The sequence below is a fragment of the Phycodurus eques genome, chromosome 15, assembly GCF_024500275.1.
Source record: "Phycodurus eques isolate BA_2022a chromosome 15, UOR_Pequ_1.1, whole genome shotgun sequence".
Taxonomy (NCBI): domain Eukaryota; kingdom Metazoa; phylum Chordata; class Actinopteri; order Syngnathiformes; family Syngnathidae; genus Phycodurus; species Phycodurus eques.
In genome coordinates, this window is record NC_084539.1 from 4754248 (window position 1) to 4772512 (window position 18265).

General features: G+C 43.7%; 1 protein-coding gene across 5 annotated transcripts in view; it reads right to left on the reverse strand.

Annotated features, from left to right (window-relative positions):
* Nucleotides 1–18265, reverse strand: part of ehmt1b (euchromatic histone-lysine N-methyltransferase 1b) — a 79882-nt gene that overhangs the window by 36338 nt on the left and 25279 nt on the right. For 2 of the 5 annotated variants that reach the window (XM_061697472.1, XM_061697469.1), the window contains 7 exons: nt 15412–15932; nt 14187–14415; nt 13942–14090; nt 8636–8800; nt 7019–7090; nt 6807–6909; nt 313–444 (listed from right to left, as the gene is read on the reverse strand). In XM_061697472.1, coding sequence (XP_061553456.1) covers nt 313–444; nt 6807–6909; nt 7019–7090; nt 8636–8800; nt 13942–14090; nt 14187–14415; nt 15412–15915 — 1354 coding nt within the window. In that variant the 5' untranslated portion in view covers nt 15916–15932. The remainder of the gene's footprint in view (nt 1–312; nt 445–6806; nt 6910–7018; nt 7091–8635; nt 8801–13941; nt 14091–14186; nt 14416–15411; nt 15933–18265) is intronic. The other 3 variants (XM_061697470.1, XM_061697471.1, XM_061697473.1) reach the window with 3 other exon arrangements.

The window sequence follows — 18265 nt, forward strand, 5'->3', positions numbered from 1 at the left end:
AATCATTCACACACACATTCAGACCTACGGACAATTTAGAGTCTTCAATTAACCTACCATGCATGTCTTTGGGATGTGGGAGGAAACCGGAGTACCCGGAGAAAACCCATGCAAGCACAGGGAGAACATGCAAACTCCACACAGGCGAGGCTGGATTTGAACCCGGGGAAGAGGTAGATATGCTAACCAGTCATCCACCATTCCACCTATCAATGGGATTATATGGGAAATAAAATATTGTATCTATGATATGCATAAACATTTTATAAAATAAAGCAGGTTTCATGAGCTCCTCCTGTCTTACGAGCTCACCTTTGCCCTCTAAAGTAGCGTCAGGCTCACGGAGATTGCAGAGTTTGTCAGGTGGTGTTATCTGGGAGTTTTCATTCCTGTCTTCTGTGTGCATCAGAAATGAAGCTGGAGGCTCAGCCAACGCCTCTGATTCTGGGTAGTAAAAGTTGTTTAAAATAAAAGTTGGTTGAAGAAAATACAGCCTCAAGAATCAATAATTACATTAACCAGTCAAATACTGAGGTGGTGAAAACTGGATTGTCTAATTGTAAGAACAGGAAGACTTTAAGGATTTTTGTACAGTATTGTCTTACAGCTGGCCAACATTGCTTGAATGCTACATATGTAAAATATAGTCTAATTAGGGTTTATCTTAATATATGATGGAATTCTCAGTAAAGAAGAAGTCTTTGACGTGTGATTTATACGCTAAATGTTATGTTATAAACAGAGCAACCACAACAGGGTAGGTAACACAGGGGGTCTAGGGCCCCGAGACACGGCATATGAATGCCAAAACAATGGGACTGCTTTAGACACTACAGCGGCAACATGTCGGGAGTCCTCCGCATAGGGCTCCTGACTAAAGGCCTCTTTATACTCCCATGCTCGCGCGGCCGACAACAGCCGCATTGCATCACGTGACCGACGCATTGGCCCGCGTGGCCCCTCTGCGTCACTTGAAGCGCACACGGACAATTTTTGGGATTTTGTTCGGGATTGATCTGTTTTAGTCACATGCTGTGATATCGTATTCAGCGTTCCTCTCGGTTCCACATACCACCTAAGCCGCCGCCTTCTTGATCGATTTTGCAGTAAAATTAAACGTATCATCTGGTCATCTAGGTCCATTTGTTCTAGCAGACACTGCTCCACGGTTGCCATTGTTGTTGCTTTGTTCCTTGTTACGGAAAGGTAAGTATAAACAGCTACCGGAAATGACCAAAAAATGCAGAGGAAACTCCGCCCTGTGGCATCCTAGCCAATACCAGCCGTAGCGACACCCCCGACTTGGAGGAGAACTGCAGTACATTTTCAAAACTGCGTGCGTGGGTTGCGCTCGAGTATAAAGGCAAACTGCGCGCGGGATAGCCGCAGTGATGTCAGCGCGGTCACCGTCCGCGCGAGTATAAAGAAGGTGTTAATGGTGCTGATATTTGTCCAAAATTAGCAACACAACTGGAAACCCCGCTGACACTGCAATGACACGTTGGGATTCGAAAATATCCCGAATGAGGCTACCTACAAGCAGGCCTGCTCATTTTAATCAGACTTTATGTCAATTATTTAATCAAAGATTACTAGTTTCCATGCCTACAGTCCACCCACCCCGAAGAAGAACACGTCGAAAACCAACGAAGAAATGGCGAAAACCAATGACGAAATGCATGCACGAAGAAGTGTGTGTGCCCAATGGCGGCGGCAATTGAAAGTCTTAACTTTGTTAAAATATAGTAAATGACCAGTCACCTCAGTGCAAGACTTGCAAGAAGATTATTTTGTGTAAAGGACGTTTCACGATGTGAAGAAGTAATGAGGTGGCTCCTTTGACGTGCTCCCTCCCGTTCCGAGCCTCAGCCTACAGCGCGCTAAACTTTAGTAAAGTCAATCAGGTGAGTGAAACAATAAAATAAATTTAATACCAACATTGAGGCAGCTAACAAGTTTAACTGTGACTAAAACAGTGAGTCACCGTAAATGCAAACCGCTAACATTAGCATATGTATTTTCTGTAGAAAACGAGCACGAGACACTCTTGTCTATACAGCTCACACCTGAAAAGGCAGACATGATACTCAAATAAAAATCAGGTGAACCTATCAGTGGGAACTCACTAACGTTATGTTAAATAATTTTAGTTCAGTAAGTTAAGCAGTTATGTTTTAAATCCAGCCGTATTAAGGCCTTTTAACACTGCACTTGGGAATGCGTCTGACGCCTTCAACTTTGCCGTTCATCGTGTGTGTGCTGGGCGTCAGAGCGTTTTGACGTGACACCAAGCGTAGTGTCAATGCAGAGGGCATTTGGCGCTCAGCATTCCATTAATCCATCCATCCATTTTCTGTACCGCTTCTCCACCGGTGTGGTGGAGCCTATCCCTGCTATCTTCGGGCGAAAGGCAGGGTACACCCTGAACTGGTCGCCAGCCAATCGCAGGGCACATACAAAAAAACAACCATTCGCACTCACATTCACACCTACGGGCAATTTAGAGTCTTCAATTAACCAAGCATGCATGTTTTTGGGATGTGGGAGGAAACCGGAGTACCCGGAGAAAACCCACGCAGGAATGGGGATAACATGCAAACTCCACACAGGTGGGGCCGGAATTTGAACCCCGGTCCTCAGAACTTTTGCAGAGATTGCAGAGTTTGTCAGGTGGTGTTATCTGGGAGTTTTCATTCCTGTCTTTCCTGTCTATGCCGCCGCATGCCATCATCAGATAAAAAAAAAATTATATTCTGGAGCATTGAAACGGTGATGACTCCTGCAATTGGAGAGAGGCTGGCGGAGTGATTTATGGGTGCTATTTTGACGGACTTGGACAGTAAACGGCAAGGGGAAAATTTCTCTTTGTCCCAAAATCTCTGCTTAGCCTGAAATATACAGGGCCACTAGAAAGTAATATAGTTTTCTCTAAAAAAAAAAAATTTAAAAAAGGAAATCTCCATAAATTATCCAAATATATACAAAGTAAAAACATATTTCCAGACATTTGTGTCAATTTATTTTTAAAAATTACATTTTCAAACAATAGATAGTATCCGCACCTTTTGCTATGACACTCAAACTCAATCTCAGTTGCATCTGATTTCCACTGATCATCCTTGAGTAGCTTCTACAACTTGAATGTAGTACACCTGTGGTAAATTCAGTTGATTGAACATAATTTGGAATGGCACACACCTGTCCACAGTGGATATGAAAAGTGTTCAGACTCCTTAAATGTTTCACTCTTTGTTATATTGGAGCCATTTGCTAAAATCATTTAAGTTAATTTTTTTCTTTGAATGTACACACAGCATCCCATATTGACAGGGAAAAAAAACGAATTGTCGAAATTTTTAGTGTTTAGTAGAAGCACCCTTTTGAGCTAATACAGCCATGAGTATTTTTGGGAATGATGGGTGTGAGTTTTTCATACCTGGATTTGGGGATCCTCTGCCATTCCTCCTTGCAGATCCTCTCCAGTTCCGTCAGTTTGGATGGTGAACGTTGGTGGACAGCCATTTTCAGGTCTCTCCAGAGATGCTCAATGGGGTTTAAGTCAGGGCTCTGGCTGGGCCATTCAAGAACAGTCACGGAGTTGTTCTGAAGCCACTCCATTATTTTAGCTGTGTGCTTAGGGTCATTGTCTTGTTGGAAGGTGAATCTTCGGCCCAGTCTGAGGTCCTGAGCACTCTGGAGAAGGTTTTTGTCTAGGATATCCCTGTACTTGGCCGCAATCATCTTTTCTTAAATTGCAACCAGTCGTCCTGTCCCTGCAACTGAAATACACCCCCACAGCATGATGCTGCCACCACCATGTGTCACTGTTGGGACTTTATTGGACAGGTGATGAGCAGTGCCTGGTTTTCGTCACACATACCGCTTAGAATTAAGGCCATAAAGTTCTATATTGAGAGAATCTTATTTTTCACCATCTTGCAGTCCTTCAGGTCTTTTTTAGCAAACTCCCTGCAGGCTTTCGTGTGTCTTTCACTGAGGAGAGGCTTCCGTCGGGGCACTCTGCCATAAAGCCCCGACTCCAGTGATGGTTGACTTTCTAGAACTTTCTCCCATCTCCTGACTGCATCTCTGGACCTCAGCCACAGTGATCGTTGAGTTCTTCTTTACCTCTCTCACGAACGCTCTTCTCTCCCCCGATTGCTCAGGTTGGCCGGACAGCCAACTCGAAGAACTGGGTTCTGGTCATCCCAAACATCTTCCAATTTAGGATTATGGAGGCCACTGTGCTCTTAGGAACCTTGGTGCTGGCAGCACCACATGCTGTGGGTTTTTTTGTTGTTGCAGGAACTGGGTGACTACACAGCCAAGATAACAAAGGAGTGTCTTCAAGAGCAGCCTGTGAATGTCCTTGAGTGGCCCAGCTAGAGCCTGGACTTGAATCCAATCGAACATCTCTGGAAAGACCTAAAAATGGCTGTCCACCAATGCTGCCTACCCAACCTGACTGACCTTGAGAGGATATGCAAAAAATGGGAGAAAATGCCCCAAAACAGGTGCGCCATGCTTGTAGAGACATACCAAAGAAGACCTAAGGCTGTGATTGCTGCCAAAGGTGCTTCAACAAAATATTAAGCCAAGGGTGTGGATACTTACAGCGGCTGAAATAAGTATTTAACACGTCACCATTTTTCTCACCAAATATAATTCCAAATGTGTTGTTGACATGAACATTTCACCAGATGTTGGGAACATCCCAAATAATCCATACATACAAAGAAAGTAGAACACATATGATCAGAAATTAAGTTGGGTGTAATAATGTGAATGACACAGTGAAAAAGTATTGAACACATGAAGAAAGGGCTGTGCAAAAAGGTATGGCAAGCAAAGACAACACCTAAAATCTATCAATAATCAAACAGCAATCCAGCCCCTTGTCAGTGCAAATGAATTTCAGCTGGTTCAGTCCTAATTGATAGCCTACAAAAAGGTCTCATTGCCAAGGTGTGAGTCAAGGCACAGCTCATGATGGGTAAGAGCAGAGAGCTGTCTCAAGACCATCGCAAACTAATTGTTGCAAAACCCAATGATGGCATTCGTTAGAGGCACATAGCTAAGCTGAACGTTCCAGTGAGCACAGTTGGTTCCATAATACGTAAGTGGAAAGCCAATCACCATAAATTTGCCTCAATCGGGTGCTCCTTGCAAGATTTCTGACAGAGGAGTGGAAAGGATAATCATAACAGTTGTCCAAGAGCCACGGACCACCTGTGGTAAGATTCAAAAACAACTGGAATTAGCAGGTACTGTTATCACAAGGAAAACAGTGAATAATTCATTCTGCTGCCATGCCCTGTATGCACGCTCACCACGCAAGACACCATTGCTCGAAAAAAAGCATGTCAAAGCTCGTTTAAAATTTGCTGAACAACATTTGGACAAGCCAGTTAAATACTGGGAGAATCTAATCTAATCTGATGAGAGCAAAAGTTAACTGTTTGGATGCCACAATGCACACCACGTTTGGAGGAGAAATGGCGCTGCACATCACCTTAAAAACACCATAACAACAGTGAAGTTCGGAGGTGGGAACATGATGGCGTAGGGCTGCTTTTCAGCAAATGGTACTGGTAAACTTCACATATTGAAGAAAGCATAAATGGGAAAATGTACCAAGACATTCTTGACAAAAATCTGCTGCCATCTACGAGGATGATGAAAATTAAATGAGGGTGGACATTTCAGCAGGATAATGATTCAAAGCATACTGCTAAGGAAACTCTCAATTGGTTTCAAAGAAAAAAAATAAAGCTGCTAGAATGGCCCAGCCAATCACCTGACTTGAATCCAATCAAAAATCCATGGAAATAACTGAAACTCAAGGTCCATAAAAGAAGCCCATGGAACCTTCAAGATATGAAGACTGCTTGTGTGGAGGAATGAGCCAAAATCATACCAGAGCAATGCATGCAACTAGCTTCTCCACACAGGAGGCATCTTGAAGCTGTCATTGCAAACAAAGGCTTTTGTACAAAGCATTAAATAAATACCAGTGGGCGTGTTCAATACTTTTTCCCTGTGTCATTTCACATTATTACACACAACTTAATTTCTAAGATTATTTGTTCTACTTTCTTTGTATGTATGGATTACTTGGGTTGCTCCCAACATCTACTGAAATATTCATGTCAATAGCACCTTTGGAAATATATTTAGTGAGAAAAATGGTGACGTGTTTAATACTTATTTCAGCCGCTGTCTGTACCCATTATGTTGAAATGTTTACATTTTCAATACCGGTACATTTGTACAACTGTTTGAAAATATGTTTTTACGTTGTCATTATGGGATATTTTATGTATTTATTTAATTAAATTTCTTTTCATTAGGTTTTAAAAAAATAAAGCTCTCGAGTAAGTGTATACCTTACTCCTGTGAAAATAAAATTGATAACGTATGCATTCAAACTCACAGATTTTTGTTAAATACTGGTTAAAAATGTCATGTGGAAAAGTATGTGTTCTGGTAAAATGTAGAAACAGAAAATCTCAGCTTTGATGAGAACAAGATTTTTTGTAGTTGCTCTATTTTGCCCATTAGCTTGTCATTCTTGATACACATGTGAAAGAGCGCACGTGCACATAAACACACACGCACACGAACACGCACACGCACACACGGGCCTCACACGCACACACAAAGAAGCCAGAGGAAACACAAAAGTACTTTGAAAACCACGAGGAAGGCGAGGAAGGGCAACTGATGATGGCAACCAACCATCCAATATACTAAAGATAATTAGCTGGGTGACAAAGTACAGGTGTGAATGCGGTGGGAGTTCTTACCGTTGACCTTAACATTCCTCTTGTGCTTCCTGGACGGCCTGAGCCAAGCATTGTCTCCTTTTGTTTTCTTCTTTAACTTCTTCTTTAGATTACATTCTGTGCTCTGAGGAAAACAGAAGTTCAATGACGAGACAAAGTCAGTACCAGACAACGAGAAAATTGTTCGAAGCTAGTAGATAAAAAGCATTTTGTTGCCTTCCACGTGGTCTTACCAAGTATGACTCTGTGCCTTCCTCCTCTCCATCTTCTCCAGATTCCCCTGATTCCTCCTGCTCAGTCTCCGGCTAAGGACATGTTTAAACCACCAACATTAAGCACACACACTACCACTGTATTGATTATTATACATTGGCACCCAAGGACACACCTATTCAGTGATTTTTTTTTTTTTTTTTTAATGGGGTAGGGTGTTGAACCAACCCCACTTTTTTAGGTTAAAAGTTTTTTTGTTGTTTTTTTTTTTTTTTTTTTCAATGCAGTCAGTTATAGCCATCCATCCATTCATTTTCTACACCGCTTATCCTCACTAGAGTCGAGGGTATACTGAAGCCTATCCCAGCGAGCTGCAGGCGAGTAGCGGGGCACACCCTGAACTGTTTGCCAACCAATCACAGGACACATATAGACAAACAATCATTCACACTCACACCTATGGACAATTTAGAGTTTTCAATGAACCTAACATGGATGCTTTTCAGATGTGGGAGGAAACCTGAGTACCCGGAGAAAACCCACACAGGTACAGGGAGAACATGGCCAACTCCACAAAGGCGAGGCCGGATTTGAACCCGGGAACTCAGAACTGTGAGGTGGATGCACTAACCAGTTGTCCATCGTGCCGCACCAGTCAGTTATAATGGTCCTTAAATATTTGCGAATTTTCGCTATTCACTTTTGGGGCCTAGTCCCTATCCCACATGAATAGCGGGGGTCCACTGTACTTGGATTAAGTATACAGTGGGTACGGAAAGTAGTCAGACCCCCTTCAATTTTTTTGTTATACTGCAGCCCTTTGCTAAAATCATTTAAGTTATTTTTTTCCCCTTCCTGTAGCTCTTTTGCAAGTTCTATACAGGAAGTCCTCGAGTTACGACGCACTCGACCTACGACGTTTCGACTTTACGACGCCCGTGCCTCGTCCGCCATTTTATCCCCAGCACCATAGTGTTTCTGCTTAGCTAGTGCATAGTGTATGTCTGTGTTTGTGCGGCGGGAGTATCTTTGCCTTTTTCGCCCTCATTTTTTCCCACTCTTAGCAGTAATGGTAAGTACAGCCATCTTATTTTTTTATTTTAATGTATTTTAGTTTCTTTATACGAAGTGTTAACCTTTCCTGCTACAGTCACCTGACCGTGGTCGGGAGACGCAGTGGTTAACTTCCTTCTCTCGTTGCACAGCTGAGCTAGGTGGCAGCAACAATAAAGGCACGAAGCACCGATTTGCTGCATTAATGGCTTTATTAGCTCCTCTGCACATTCAACAACAACGGGTCCTCCGCTAATCGCTACTCTTCCCCTGTCGCGTAACTACACTTGCTACTGTACACACTCGCACCGGCGCGCACTCTTTCCTCCTTCACAGTCCCGCCGGACAACGCCTGCGCAGTCCCGTCTCACTCACACATCGACGCCCACACACACTGAGCTTGCTGTCACAATCACATGGGACAATACTCGTAACAGAAGTATTTCGCCGTAAATTTCAACTTTAACGGTGAAATCCGACTTACGCAGAAATTCGAGTTACGTCGCCTGCGTAGGAACGGAACTCGTTCGTAAATCGAGGACTTCCTGTACATTGAAATTCAGCATTTCTTTCTCGAGGCAAACCTGAGAGATGGACCCAATCGTTGGATTTGCTTGTTGGACATCAATGCCAAGTTCCTCTCCTTGCAACTGCTCTTCCTCAGAATCAGACTCCTCCGACTCCGCCTCCGACTCCTCCTCTTCCTCAGATGCATGTGTAATCTTCTCTCCATTTACGTTTATATTTGTCTAAGAGGTAAGACAGAACAAAATGTGGAAAATATAAAAAATAACCTGAAATAGCTGCATTTGTAAGACTGGATTTTTATAAAAGGGACCATATCAGCAATTGTTTTTTGTTTCATATATAGGCCCTCCGCACACAGAGCAATGTGGCCGAACGAGACTTTACTGAAAAAAAACACACACCAGGCAATGAAGTTGGGACGTTGTGTTAAACATAAATAAAAACAGAATACAATTACTTGCCAATCATGTTCAATCTATATTTAATGGAATACACTACAAAGACAAGATATTTAATGTTCAAACTGATCAACTTTATTGTTTTTAGCAAATAATGATTTACTTAGAATTTTATGGCTGCAACACATTCCAAAAAACCTGGGACAGGTGGCAAAAAAGACTGAAAAACTTGAGGAAAGCTCATCAAACACCTGTTTGGAACATCTCACAGGTGAACAGGCTAATTGGGAACAGGTGGGTGCCATGATTGGGTATAAAAGGAGCTTCCCTGAATTGCTCAGTCATTTACAGGCAAAGATGGGGCGAGGTTCACCTCTTTGTGAACAAGTGCGTGACAAAATAGTCGAACAGTTTAAGGACAATGTTCCTCAACGTACAATTTAGGAATTTCATCATCCACAATATCGGTCCATATCATCATCAAAAGGTTCAGAGAATCTAGAGAAATCACTGCATTTAAACGGCAAGGCCGAAAACCAACATTGAATGCCGTGACCTTTGATCCCTCAGGCGGCACTGCATCAAAAACTGACATCAATGTGTAAAGGAAGGATTACCACATGGGCTCAGGAACACTTCAGAAAACCAATGTCTGTAAATACAGATCGGCGCTAAATTCGTAAGTGCAACTTGAAACTCTACTATGCAAAGCAAAAGCCATTTATCAACAACACCCAGAAACGCCGCCGGCTTCTCTGGGCCCGAGCTCATCTAAGATGGACTGATGCAAAGTGGAAAAGTGTTCTGTGGTCCGACGAGTCCACATTTCAAATTGTTTTTGGAAATTGTGGACGTCGTGTCCTCCGGGCCAAAGAGGAAACGAACCATCCGGACTGTTATGGACCCAAAGTTCAAAAGCCAGCATCTGTGATGGTATGGGGCTGTGTTAGTGCCAATGGCATGGGTAACTTACACATCTATGAAGGCACCATTAATGCTGAAAGGTACATACAGGTTTTGGAGAAACATATGCTGCCATCCAAGCAACGTCTTTTACATGGACGCCCCTGCTTATTTCAGCAAGACAATGCCAAACCACATTCTGCACGTGTTACAACAGCGTGACTTCGTAGTAAAAGAGTGCAGGTATTAGACTGGCCTGCATGGAGTCCAGACCTGTCTCCCATTAAAAATGTGTGGCGCATTATGAAGCGTAAAATATGACAACGGAGACCCCGGACTGTTGAACAGCTGAAGCTGTACATCAAGCAAGATTGGGAAAGAATTCCACTTATAAAGCTTGAACAATTAGTGTCCTCAGTTCCCAAACATTTATTGAATGTTGTTAAAAGAAAAGGTGATGTAACACAGTGGTAAACATGACCCTGTCCCAGCTTTTTTGGAACATGTTGCAGCCATAAAAGTATGTAAATAAGTTAATGATTATTTGCTAAAAACAACATAGTTTATCAGTTTAAATCTTGTCTTTGTCAGTTTAAATCTTGTCTTTATCTTGTCTTTGTCGTGTATTCAATTAAATATAGGTTGAACATGATTTGCCAATCATTGTATTCTGTTTTTATTTATGTTTAACACAACGTCCCAACGTCATTGGAATTGGGGTTGTATTTCTATATCCATCCATCCATCTTGCGCTTCTCCGAAGGTCGGGTCACAGGGGCAGTAGCTCCAGCAGGGAAGCCCAGACTTCCCTCTCCCCAGCCACTTCGTCCAGCTCTTCCGAGGGGATCCCGAGGCGTTTCCAGGAAAGCCGGGAGACGCAGTCTCTCCAGCGTGTCCATGGTCGTCCCTGGGGTCTCCACCCGGTGGAATGTGCCCGGAACGCCTCACCAGGGAGGCATCCTAAATAGATAACGGAGCCACGTCATCTGGCTCCTTTCAATGCCGAGGAGCAGCGGCTCTTCTCTGAGCCCCTCCCGGATGACCGAGCTTCTCACCCTATCTTTAAAGAGTTCTTTATGCTCGCGCGGGCGGCAATCGCACTGACGTCACTGCGGCTATCCCGCACGCAGTTTGCCTTTATACTCAAGCGCAACCCACGCGTGCAGAATGTACTGCAGTTCTCCTCCAAGTCGGGGGTGTCGCTAAGGCTGGTATTGGCTAGGATACCATAGGGTGGATTTTCCGCTGCATTTTTTGGCCATTTCTGGTAGTCGTTTTCACTTTCTTTTCCTTTCACGGCCCAATGCGTCGGTCACGTGATGCAATGCGGGCGCTGTCGGCCGCGGGAGTATAAAGAGGCCTTAAGGGGGAGCCCGGACACCCTGCGGAGGTAATTCATTTCGGCCGCTTGTATCCGGGATCTTGTTCTTGCAGTCACGACCCACAGCTCGTGTCCATAGGTGAGGGTAGGAACGCAGATCAACTGGTAAATAGAGAGCTTCGCCTTTCACCTTAGCTCCTTCTTCACCACAACAGACCGATACAAAGTACGCATCACTGCAGACGCTGCACAGATCTGCCTGTCGATCTCCCGTTCCACTCTTCCCTCACTTGTGAACAAGACCCCAAGATACTTGAACTCCTCCACTTGGGGTAGGATCTCATCCTTGACCTGGAGAGGGCACTCCACCCTTTTCCGATCAAGATTTGGAGGTGTTGATTCTCATCCCAGCCGCTTCACACTCAGCTAGGAACCACTCCAGTGAGAGTTGGAGATCATAGCTTGATGACGCCGACAGAACCACATCATCTGCAAAAAACAGAGATTCAATACTGAGGCCACCAAACCAGACACCCTCTAATCCTCGGCTGCGCCTGGAAATTCTGTCCATAAAAGTTATGAACAGAATCGGTGACAAAGGGCAGCCTTGACTGAGTCCAACCCTCACCGGAAACGAGTCCGACTTACTGCCGGCAATGCGGCCCAAACTCTGACACTGGTCGTACTGGGACCAACCAGCCCTTATCAGGGTTTCGGTACCCCATAGCACCCCAACACAGGACTCCCCGAGGGACACAGTCGAACGCCTTCTCCAAGTCCACAAACACATGTAGACTGGTTGGGCGAACTCCCATCCACTCTCGAGGACCCTGCCAAGGGAGGGTGTAGAGCTAGTCCACTGTTCCACGGCCAGGATGAAAACCACACTGTTCCTCCTGAATCTGAGATTCAACTTCCCTGATGGACCCTCCTCTCCAGCATCCCTGAATACACCTTACCATGGATGCTGAGGAGTGTGATCCCACTGGAGTTGGAACAAACTCTCCGGTCCCCCTTTTTAAAAAGGGGTGCCACCACCTAAGTCTGCCAATCCAGAAGCCTCCTTTAGGACCTCCGGGTGAATCTCATCCACCCCCGGGGCCTTGTCACCGAGGAGCTTTTTAACCACCTCTGTGACCTCAACCCCAGAGATAGGAGAGCCCGCCTCAGAGATCCCAAACCTTCCTCATGGGAAGGCGTGTCGGTGGAATTGAGGAGGTCTTTGAAGTATTTTCCCCACCGCCTCACAACGTCCCGAGTCAAAGTCAGCAGTGTCCCACCGTCACTATACACAGTGTTGATGGTGCACTGCTTACCCCTCCTGAGACGCCAGATGGTGGACCAGAATTTCTTCGAAGCCGTTCGAAAATCGTTCTCAATGGCCTCACCGAACTCCTCCCACATCCGAGTTTTTGCCTCAGCAACCACCCTAGCTGCATTCTGCTTGGCCAGCCAGTACCCATCAGCTTCCTCAGGAGTCCCACAGGCCCAAAAGGCCCAATAGGACTCCTTCTTCAGCTTGAGGGCATCCCTCACCGCTGGTGTCCACCAATGGGTTCAGGTATCGGCGTCACAACAGACACCCACGACCTTACAGCCACAGCTCCGGTTGGCCTCCTGGGCAATGGATGCACGAAGCATGGTCCACACGGACTCAATGTCCCCCGCCTCCCCTGAGATGTGGTTGAAGTTCTGTCTGAGCTGGGAGTTAAAACTCCTTATGACAGGGGATTCTGACAGACGTTCCTACCAGACCCTCACAATACCTATGGGCCTGTCAGGTCAGACCGGCATCTTCCCCCACCATTGGAGCCAACTCACCACCAGGTGGTGATCAGTTGAGAGCTCCGGGAGGCCGTTCCTCCCAATCATGCCCTTCCAGGTCTCACTGTTATTGCCCACGTGAGCAGTGAAGTCCCCCAGCAAAACAATGTCCCCAGCAGGAGCACTCTCCAGCACCCCTTCCAAGGACTCCAAAAAGGGCGGGTACGCTGAACTGCTGTTTGGTGCATAGGCACAAAAAAAAACTTGAACTTGAAAAGCTTCCCGTGATTGATGGAACCATGAATTCTGTTCTTTAACAGAAAATCTTGAAGGAGAATGTTCAGCCATCAGTGACCTCGAGCTGAAGCGCACTTGGATTCTGCAGAGGGATAACGATCCAAAAACACACAAGCAAGTCAACTTCTGAAAGCCTTAAGAAAACAAAATGAAGGTTTTGGAGTGGCCTCATCAACGTCCAGACTTGAATCGGATTGAAATGCAGTGCCATGACCTTATAAAGGCTATTCATGCTGGAAAACCCTCAGTTTTTGCTGAATTTAAACAATTCTGCAAGGAAGAGTAGTCCAAGATATTTCCACAGAGATGTGAAAGACTCATTGCCAGTCATCGAAAACACTTGATTTCAGTTGTTGCTGCTGAGGATGGCCCTACCTGTTATTAGGTTTAGCGGGCCATTACTTTTTCACAAAGAGCCAGGTAACTTTATTTGTATACTTTACAAGGAAATGCTTGTGAAAGCTCATGTGATACAGCATTGCATTTTTTATCGGTGATGCCATTCACTTCAAAATTTGAATTGCAGTTAAACTCATGGAAAACTAGTGAGAGAACCCTACACACTGCGCAACAGTTCAGTTCGGTCACATCGCGCGGTATGCGGCGGGCCTTGGACTGTTGGTGAAGTCGTTCAATTTACTGCGCACTCTTTGTTTTGATACATGTGTTGAGCACAGACCTCAGGGCTCTTGGAATTCGGGTGTACACGGTTAAACATTTCCAGCATTGTTGTCTGCCGAAGAATTTTAGGTTTCTTCTTAGGTACGAGGCTATAAGTTCCCATCCGTCTCTTCTTCTTACGCAAAGACAACCCTCCTGTAAAGAAGCCTACAATAAAAACACAAATTTACACATAGAATGAATATTTTAAAAGAACCCCCCAAAAAAATATTTGGTGGTGTATCAATGTGTGTGATTTGGAACCTGTGTGACCGTGTTGGAGCTTGGCTGGCGTTGATGTCAGTGGAGACGAAGAAACTACAAGAGTTGCTGGTGAAGCAGATGAAGCGGTTTGTGCTGAAGCTTGCAAATCCGAAGGATTCTGAGGTAGATGGTTCTCTGTTGAGCACTGCTGTGAAGGTTTCGGTGTGTCGGATGAAACCAAAGTCTCCATTTTGGTATTGTTTGCTTCTCTTAATTCCTTCTTGAGAAGCTGTCGGTGACAAAAAAATAATAATAATAATTGTGAGTGCCTGACTAGTGGTGGGAAGACAAGACGTGATTTGAAATGTGGAAGCTGTTGCAACAACAATACTTAGGTTTTGGAGTAAAATGCACAAATTGTATTCCTAGTAGTATCAAATTTTTAGTGCATATATAAAAAGGAACACGTTTTTTTAAAATATATATATATATATATATATTTGAGAGAATAAGGATAAAGTGCTCAGACCTAAAACAAATTCGAGAGAAATGCAGGTAAAGAAAAGAGCAATGGCCTGCAAAATAAATGTCATGGCAATAACATGCTTTACATTGGCTCTTTACAGGTCCCATATTTTGGATATTTAGACCTCCATAGCTCTCTAACATTGACTTACCGGTATATTTTCGTGGCTCAAACATGTAGATATGTGTAAGCATAAGAAACATTTGTGAAATCTGATTGACAGTTGGTTTCAGTGCATTTAGCAGACATGCCCGCAGTGTCTGGGAGTGCAGAGAACAGCAGGATTTTTATGATTTATTTTTTTTTTATTTTTTTAATTCAAACTTGACAGGGTTGTTAACAACACTCTTTTCTGTGGTATGTCATACATATGTCAGACATACCGTATTTTCTTCACTTTACAGGGGCTTTAAATGATGATGCTATCACAATTTTTGTTTTTCTTATCTGCTAGGTTCTAATACTCAGTAATTCAAAATGTTGACTCCAGAAAAGAAAAACGTGTGCACCTCATTCTTGCTCTTCATATTTTTTCATTTTCATCAACAGCCCAATACTGCCATGGCAATTATTGTATCATCACTGTGAGTGTTCATCGCCTTCTGACCACAAGTATACGAATCCATAGTTTATGTAAATTGTAAATTACAAAAGAACAAATGTAACAAACACGCAAAATTGCTATTCATTCACTAGGGTAATATTCAAGTGCTGATTGACTGAAAATGTTGTGGGGGGGGCATTCCTGGAATCATTTACCTTTTGTTCGAGAGTGACAGCAGGCCTGGACATGGTTTTGCGAGCTCTGTGTATCATGATGGTTGTTGAAGCTGTGGTGGTTGGGGCAGTGTCATTTTTAAAGTCTATTGTCTCCTCCCCTGATGTAGTTCCTGTAACAGGGTCAGTCCTTATGTCACCTAGCGTCTGAGGAGACCCAGAGACTGACGGAGGGGGAGGTTTGGGCAAGTGTACCCCAGTGGTGGCGTTAGAAGGTGGCCTGCTAGTCCTGTGAGGGGACACTGGCAAACCAGGCGTGGCTTCAGAGCTGTCCTCCTCTTGCGGCTTAATGAGAATAAATCCATTGCTCCCAGTAACAGAACCGTGTGGTGTCTCTATGTCCAACATACCATTCTCATTTACCAAGGATAACGCCTTGCTGTGGCCTGTTGTAGGACTGTATGTCGGGCTGCTGTGCCTTGTGTTGTCACATTCAGTGCCATTAAGCTTTGGTTCTGCAACAGGAGAAGAGACCAGCCTTTCCATTACCACTTTTTCTCCATCTGTGGGTCACAACCAAAGGAGTATATTAGATTGGAAACAGCTACATGTACAGTATTGTAGGGCTGCAACGATTAAATAAATACAAATCCATAATCAAACTTGTTGGCAAAGAATTTCATTATGATTCGTTGTGTCGCACGATGATGATGTCAGTCACCCGCTGTGTCGCGCCATTATGACGTTAGTCACCCGGTCCGTTGCACACAGCAGTGGACCCAGAGGCTGCTGAGTCATGGGCATGGCATATTTGCATATCTAAACCAATCAATACGCTGAAGTGACAATACTGGAAGTTATTTTGAAAAATATATCACATAATTACCTTAGAGGATTTTTTTTTTTTTTCAAAGCACTTTTGTTTATGCACTTTATTGCGAGTGTATTAACAAAACACTTGCATGTTTTTCATAGGTAAAGTATGATGTCACCATTTATTTATTCATGATTATAATTTTTATTTAGTTATACATTTTGCACTTAATGTTCTTGTACTTCAAAGACCAACATTTGGTAAATGGAGAGTTATCTGGACTTGACTACATATGTCTCCTTGAATTCAGAAAATGAGTAGCATTATAAGAGTTATATTTTGAAATTGTTTTTTACTTATTAGATCTGTGTTGAATTCATAAGAGGTCAAGAGTGAGAATGTGATTGTTTTGATGCTAAATTCACAGAGAAACGGTAGTGAGGTTACAGGGATGCATGAAAATCTTGACCTGGCAGTTAAGACTGAGGAGACAGACATTGCAGTGACAGAGGATGACAAAAACAATATTACGAAGCAGATATTATATAGCATAAATGTGTATGTGTTTGTGTGGTTGGTCCATGGCCTACTGTAAAGCTAACTTAATTTTTGATTTTTTTGAAATAATGTATTACTTTAAGAGCGATGGGATGTTTACGCAGTAAGCATTTTGTGCACTTTTCTGCACTGCCAATTTGACATGTCCTGTTTTGGAATAAAGGGATGGATGGGATGGAATAATCAGCAGATTAATCGATTATTAAAAACATTGTTAGTTGCAGCCCTATAGTATTGTTTACGTTTATAAAAAAGTACTTCTTACAAATTTAATAAAAAGTAGATATATTTGTTTTCATATAATTTTCCCCTGGCGGCACGGTGGACGACTGGTTAGAGCGTTTGCCTCACAGTTCTGAGGAGCGGGGTTCAATCCCGGCCCCGCCTGTGTGGAGTTTGCATGTTCTCCCCGTGCCTGCGTGGGTTTTCTCCGGGCACTCTGCTTTCCTCCCACATCCCCAAAACATGCGTGGTAGGTTAATTGTAGACTCTAAATTGCCCATAGGTGTGAGGGTGAGAATGGTTGTTTGTTTGTATGTATGTGCCCTGCGATTGGCTGGCAACTAGTAAAGGGTATACCCCCCGTCCTGCCCGATGATGGCTGGGATAGGCTCCAGCACGCCCGCGACCCTAGTGAGGAGAAGCGGCTCAGAAAATGGATGGATGGATGGATAATTTTCCCCCATCTTTGACGGTAATGGACAGTATGAAAAAATACCTTATGATAGTCTGGTTTGGCAATATTTGTTGTATGGATATATTCCATCCTTTATCATGAGCTAAACTACAGCAGTGCTACTTTCTATTTTTATTGTGTTTATTTCAAATATATTAAATAAAAGAACAAACAGTTATTACAAGTACACTTTTTTATATTGCAGCCATTGCAAATCATTTAAGTTCTTTTTTTCCCCTCAATGTACACACAGCACCCCATATTGACAGAAAAAAAACAGAATTGTTGAAATCTTTGCACATTTATTAAAAAAAAAAAAAACTGAAATATAACACAGCCATAAGTATTCAGACCCTTTGCTCAGTATTTAGTAGAAGCACCCTTTTGAGCCAATACAGCCATGAGTCTTTTTGGGAATGATGCAACAAGTTTTTCACACCTGGATTTGGGGATCATCTGCCATTCCTCCTTGCAGATCCTCTCCAGTTCTGTCAGGTTGGCTGGTGAACGTTGGTGGGCAGCCATTTTCAGGTCTTTCCTGAGATGCTCAATTGGGATTAAGTCAGGGCTCTGGCTGGGCTATTCAAGAACCGTCACAGAGTTGTTCTGAAGCTACTCCTTCATTATTTTAACTGTGTGCTGAGGGTCATTGTCTTGTTGGAAGGTGAAACTTCGGCCCAGTCTGAGGACCTAAGCACTCTGGAGAAGGTTTTCATCCAGGATATCCCTATACTTGGCCGCATTCATCTTTTCTTTGATTGCAACCAGTCGTCCTGTCCCTGGAGCCGAAAAACACCCCCAGAGCATGATGACCACCACCATGCTTCACTGATGGGACTGTATTGGAC